Source organism: Pinus tabuliformis, chromosome 7 (genome assembly GCF_031772625.1).
Source record: "Pinus tabuliformis cultivar Carrire ecotype Pingquan chromosome 7, CPIR1, whole genome shotgun sequence".
Taxonomy (NCBI): domain Eukaryota; kingdom Viridiplantae; phylum Streptophyta; class Pinopsida; order Pinales; family Pinaceae; genus Pinus; species Pinus tabuliformis.
In genome coordinates, this window is record NC_142293.1 from 1,365,288,282 (window position 1) to 1,365,294,700 (window position 6,419).

Genomic DNA, 6,419 nt, shown 5'->3' on the forward strand with positions numbered 1-6,419 from the left:
TAAATAAAGAATAATGTTAGTTAACATATATCAACCACTTCATTATTATAATTGTATTAATTAAAATCTAACATTACAGTAATATGTCACTTCATCATTATAATTGTATTAATTAAAATTTAACATTACAGTAATATGTTTGTTTTGCATGTCTTTTTTGCTTTTGTTGAACTTGTGTTTTATGGTGTACCGAGTGAAACAGCTAGCTAAACAACCAGATAGTTCCCTCTGAATTAAATACTGATGGGACTGATATAGGTTGTTGGGACTTCCATATAAAGCGCAATGGACGATGCATTATCTATTTTGTATATTTCTTCATTGCCGGCCATTGTGGTTAAAATCGAATCTTGCCATTTTTGATATATGGTAAAATAATGTTTTCTTTTCCCAATGTCAATTTGAGACGGACCTTTGAAAACCGGGGAGTTCGGAGCCCGGTCAGGGATGTTTCTATTTGGGCGTACAATTTCAATGCCGTAAGCGAAAACGCGTGCCGGTTAATTAGGTCGGTGTCGGGATCTTCTAAAGCTGTATAACCCTGGATGATAGGTTTACGTATTTATTTATCAGAAAACAACATTAATCTGAAGCAGTCTAATATGATTAAGATTTTTTTTATCATCATCACTGGAATTTGAGTGTATAAGTTTCGGATATTTTTATATAGGGTGTATGTGGTCGAATGGTTAAGTAGTATCTGTGGTCGAATCCTTAGGTAAGGAGGTTTTGTTCCACAGGTTTTGTGGTGGAATCTTAAGCTAAGGAGGTTTTGTTCCACAGGTTTTGTGGTGGAATCTTTAGGTAAGGAGGTTTTGTTCCATAGGTTTTGTGATCCAATTCTGAACTAGATTATATATTCCTGATAGTTGCTCCAAGCACCATTTTTTTGGTTTAAAAAAAAAAAGAAGCTATATCTTCGAAGAAGCTAGAAGATGTACTGTCAGCTCATCAGCTCATAGCATCCTTCGAATCAGATCAGTGGATGAGGTAATTTAAGACGTCATTATCAGTTACATACATAAATTGAGTGAATGTTATCTGACAAACCATTGCTTTTAAGAGTGAATAGGCACCACGAACAAAAAGGGATAGTTGTGAAAAGAAGAGGTATTTGGTGTACTGGAGATGGTAATTGGAAACAGACAGATTAGGTCAATGATATACGGAATATGGAGGTAAACATCATAAGAAGAATTCTGAGCTTCGAAACATGTTTGTTAGATTTTGTATAAACGATTAATTTACCGTTGGGCGTGCCATATGATTCTCAACACTAGTCCCGATACCACCTACGGTTTATCCACCCACACCAACTATAACTGTTTTCTTCTATTCTATTTGTCACAGTTAATTCTAAATCAACACGAAACTCCCTGCACAACTCATCACGGTATTATAAATTGCGTTGCTATCAAGGCTAATGTCAGAATAACAGAATTCCTCTTTGCAAAGTCATAGAATAACATAATTCTTTTTTGCAAAGAACTTCTCATTTGGGAACGTCATGAAAATGACTAGAGCATCTGGAATTTTATTTACTGCACTTGCAACTTTTTGGGTATTTGCCTGTGTACTGCCTGCAAATGCAGCGGGAGGACTCGCACTGAATTTCTATGACATGCGCTGCCCCGAAGTTTATAGTGCAATTGGAAACGTAGTTGGAGAGCACATATCCAAAGCCCCAACTCTGGCTGCACCTCTTCTCAGAATGCATTTTCATGACTGCTTTGTCAGAGTGAGTATAATTGAATATTCACAATTCTGCTATAATATGCTTATGTACTTATGGCGCATTGAGAGAACATAGAATTCACAGCATTTTTTAATCAATAAATTAATATGTTTGACAAGAAAGTGATGTTTACTGGTGAAGGGATGCGATGGATCGGTTCTATTGAATTCAACAAAATCAACACAGGCAGAGAAGGACGCATCTCCGAATTTGAGCCTGAGAGGATTCGCTGTCATCGACGCAGCTAAAGCTGCAGTGGAGAACGTGTGCCCTGGAGTTGTGTCATGCGCCGATGTTCTTGCACTCGTTGCACGAGATGTTGTTCACATGGTAAAACTTCAGTCCTTAGTTTACTCACTCACGGACCATTCCTTCCTCCATTTACTATCCTGTTCAATTAGTTTTCCTTTGATGGCCTCTAACTCTAAGATGATATTTACGTGCTTCATTCATTGATGCAAATAGTTGGGTGGCCCATTCTGGAACGTTCCAATGGGACGCAGAGATGGAGTGGTGTCTATAGCGAACGAAGCTCTCACTAAACTTCCTCCGCCCACTGCGAATTTCACACTACTCAGATCAATATTTGCCAGCAATGGTCTTGATGTGAAAGACCTAGTTGTGTTATCTGGTAAGTAATTCACTACTTTCCAAACCATACGTTTATTCTGATTTTCTTGCCTGTAATATGAGCGTTGACTTATGTTACGGCTTCTTAATCACAGGTGCCCACACTATAGGGACGTCCCACTGCAGCTCCTTTAGCAGCAGGCTTTACAATTTTACAGGAAATGGAGATATGGATCCGTCCTTGGATATAAATTATGCAGCTTATTTGAAAATAGTATGCAAGCCTAATGACAACAAGACGATAGTAGCGATGGATCCGGGTAGTTTTCGAACATTTGACACGCATTATTACGTGAATTTAAAGAAACGTAGAGGCCTCTTTCATTCCGATGATGCGCTTCTGAGCAGCAGCGAGGCAGAAGCATACGTCAACACACAATTGCAGTTCCCGTCGTTCTTCTCAGACTTTGCAACGTCGATGGAGAAGATGGGCACAATCGGTGTGCTCACGGGCAGTGCAGGGCAAATCCGAAGACACTGTGCTTTTACAAATTAAGAGGGCTTAAGTGTCTTTGCCTTCTGGTTTGAAAATAATAAGCATCCTGCCCGACGCTTTCATGCGTTTTTCTCTTTCAATAAATTGCAAACAATCCAGGTTCAACGTCCAAACTAGGTTTTCTAATTTGGCATCGGCCTTTCGGAGGCTTTAGGGTATTTGTGAGTATTCGATTTATAATAACAGCACAGAGCATGGTATGATTTCTGTCTTGCCAAGAACTTCCAGGCTTGGTGCGTATTCAATTGTACAATATGAGCCCAAAATTACTATCTAAAGGTGACCTTTGACTACTTCCCTTAAAAGAATATTTTCTTCATTTTTTTGGATCTAACGAAACAAATGTCTTAAGAACCCTCTAATATTTGCCTTCACATGAAATTACAAAATCACAGATTTTCAATTATGTCACTGAAGAGGAGGAGACGCTGTAAGATATGGTCCGGACCATAGTTTATTTTGTCAAACTAGTTGAAGTTCAATACTTTTGAAATGTGAATTATCTGATTTTTTTCAAATTAATTTTTTATTATAAAATAAAATTTTAATTTTCTAATAGTTTTTAGAAAATGGTCACTAAATTTATTTCAAAAAATTAAATAAGATAATTATTAAAATATTATTATTCATAATTCCATTATGTATCATCTTATATATATACCTTATAAGAACTTCCATTTTTATGGTTTAAACATATATATACTTTATAAAAAAAATAATAAAAAAATGGAAAAAAAAAATATTCCAAATTAAAATAAAATATAATTATTAAAATATGATTTCATATTTAAAAAAATTAAATTAAATTTTAAAAATTAATTATTATTATTATAAAATTAATTAAATTTTTTATACTTTATCAACATTAAAAAAAAACATATATATATATATATATATATATATCCCACCCGTTGTTTCCACGTTACATTATGTTATAGGAAAATATGAAAGAGATGTAAATTTGAAATGTAAAAGCATTTCTTTAGGCTACGGGTTTACAAAGTATGAAATATTTTATTATGTAATAATGTAAGTGAGAAAATAAAATATAATATTTAGAAATTTTTAATTGTTAAATTGTAAGTAAAGTAGTTTTAATAATTAGATTCAACAAAACAATTTATCCATATTTTAAAGGTAAAAGTCTAACTTTTTTAGATTATTAACCCACTATTTCAAATAACATAAGATTTCAAGAAAATTTTAAGACGAAGGGAAAACTACAGAATCTATGATATTCTGCCGCTCATGTCATATTCTCCAGCCAATATCAAACTTGAAAATATTTCGAACTTGTGGAAATATCCAATCGACAATGCAATTTAGACCCGCATAAAAGAAAAAAACAGTATCAAAGGTATGCGAATAGAAAGATTATTTTTCATTTAAGAACGGATAGATTTGTAAATTTCGTGAATGATAATGATATATTTTTAATAACAAGGTTGTATCGTTATTAATTTTTTTTGTAGTTTAGTATAGCTATTGAATTTTAAAAGATATAAAATAATTGACACATTAAAATAATTGACACATTTGAATAAGGATTAAGGATTATATTGTAGATATTTTTGCTTGGTTTAAGTATCGTTAAGTTAGAGTCAAAGACATATATGAATGAGCAAACAAAGTGTTTTTAATAGTCCTAGAACACTGCTCATGACTTAGGACTAGGAATAGTACCTTTAACAACTAGAGTGATGTAGACTAGAAATAGTACCTCTAACAACTAAAGTAGTGTGGAATAATTAACAATAACTAGAAACAAATAATATTGATGCACTAGTAGTGGCAAAATCTATTGGTAAAATATATTTTTAATATGAAAATATATAATGTTTAAATGATAACTAAGAATAAATATAAAAAATATATAATATTTATGTGATAAATAAAAATAAATACAAAATATAATAATGATGAGAGCATCGAAAAAATAATCCAAAAAATTTAGTTGAAAAGTGGGAGTGTACTCAAAAAACAAGTATGAACAATCTATGTTATCGAACGAAATTGTATAGGTTTATTTTTGAAGGAAAATGTGATAAGTTAGATATAAATAAAATATATAAACATCTTCTTGAGGAAATAAACTATATAAGTGTTATCCAATAAATATTTATTTGGATAAAAAAATAATATATCAAAAATTTAAAAGAGCAAAGGATTAATAAAAGTGTTTGTTAATTATTTCCAACCAACCCATATAAATATTATTTAAAACATTTTCTTAAAATATGATGCTTTCAATACTCTCCATTCTTAAGAACTTTTGTTATTATTTTTTAAATATATATTTTTTAATAATTTAGTATCATCTTCTAAACATCACATTATAATTGCAATCTTAATCTTTTATTTTAAATATTTTAACTCATCCCACATAATCAATCCAACAAATTTGAAGAAGGAAAAATGCATAATCTCTGGTAACGCTTTATTCCACAAAAAACAAAAGGATTTGAAGACTTGGAATTCAACCATGTTATTAGAATGTTAGGTGAATTAGATGCATTGTAGATCTAGGTATGTTCTGGCAGCCAAAATCACTGCGTCTATCCTACTCAACCTGTCTTGATCTCTTTAAAGCATCAGTTTATCAGGTAGATCCACCCCATGGAGACACATTCAATGTACTTTTGCAACTAACGACTTAATTCAGTGTACTATCCTGGGCATCACAGGTTGGATCCGCTCTGAGATCGAAATGGGCTCAGACCAGTGCTTCAGTAATGGAGATTCTAATGGGGTTCGATCTGGTGAAGGATGAATTGACACACTGGCCGTCGTACCCATCCCATCAATCCAATTGGCGACGATTATACAATAAGACCTCAAGAGAGATAACCAATCAGAAGCTTAGAAAGAAATTTAAAATAATAAAAAAAATATTTTTTTGTTTTATAAAGTTAACATTATAATATGGATGTCTGAATTTTGGTCAACACTCCAATATGGATGTCTAAATTTTGGTCAGCACTCCAACTAATTGAATTTCAACCCATCATCAAATGCGTATATCCACTGCCACAACACGGATAATAAACGAGGAAATCATGACCTTATTACATACAAGCATATCCTATCCATCTCATCAAATCTTCCCACTAAATTTGAAATGACCTAAATTCTAGTAGTCCTATAAAAATGGATCTTCGAATCGCAATGAATTATTTATGAAAGGTGTAGTTCCATTGGGAAAATTGCCCATCACTTTAAAGCAACCTATTTTAATGTAACTTCATCGTCGCCAAAACCATTCACCATTCTACACCATCATCCATTACCCTTTTCAAAAGAAACAATTCAGGATCAAGACTTCCATTCCACCATAGGTGTCATTGTCATATTTGAGTCTAATGGGGTTAAGTCTCTTTAAGCATATTTATGAGTTCGGGATCTAGGATGGCTTGGCTTCTTTGAAAAAATTGATGGATACGAGGTGGAAATTATAACGACATTTACTCGGGCATTTAATGGAGTAGAGGTTGAGATTGGGGACATCAAGTTGATAATTACATATTCTATACTAGCAGAGGAAACAAGCTTACTCAGAAA

General features: G+C 32.8%; 1 protein-coding gene across 1 annotated transcript; it reads left to right on the forward strand.

The window, feature by feature from the left end:
• The first annotated feature begins 1,507 nt into the window (after positions 1-1,507).
• Positions 1,508-2,861, forward strand: LOC149252671 (peroxidase 3-like). The gene is made up of 4 exons (XM_089456700.1): positions 1,508-1,738; positions 1,877-2,065; positions 2,201-2,366; positions 2,461-2,861. The coding sequence occupies exons 1-4, from the start codon at positions 1,508-1,510 to the stop codon at positions 2,859-2,861; spliced, it is 987 nt and encodes a 328-aa protein (XP_089312826.1).
• The last annotated feature ends 3,558 nt before the right edge of the window (positions 2,862-6,419 follow it).

Excerpts from the sequence above, each read along its gene's own strand:
- LOC149252671 (XM_089456700.1), top strand. The coding sequence starts at position 1,508 with ATGAAAATGACTAGAGCATCTGGAATTTTATTTACTGCACTTGCAACT. Across the intron at positions 1,739-1,876 it reads TTCATGACTGCTTTGTCAGA|GGATGCGATGGATCGGTTCT; the intron begins GTGAGTATAATT and ends TTACTGGTGAAG. Across the intron at positions 2,066-2,200 it reads CACGAGATGTTGTTCACATG|TTGGGTGGCCCATTCTGGAA; the intron begins GTAAAACTTCAG and ends TGATGCAAATAG.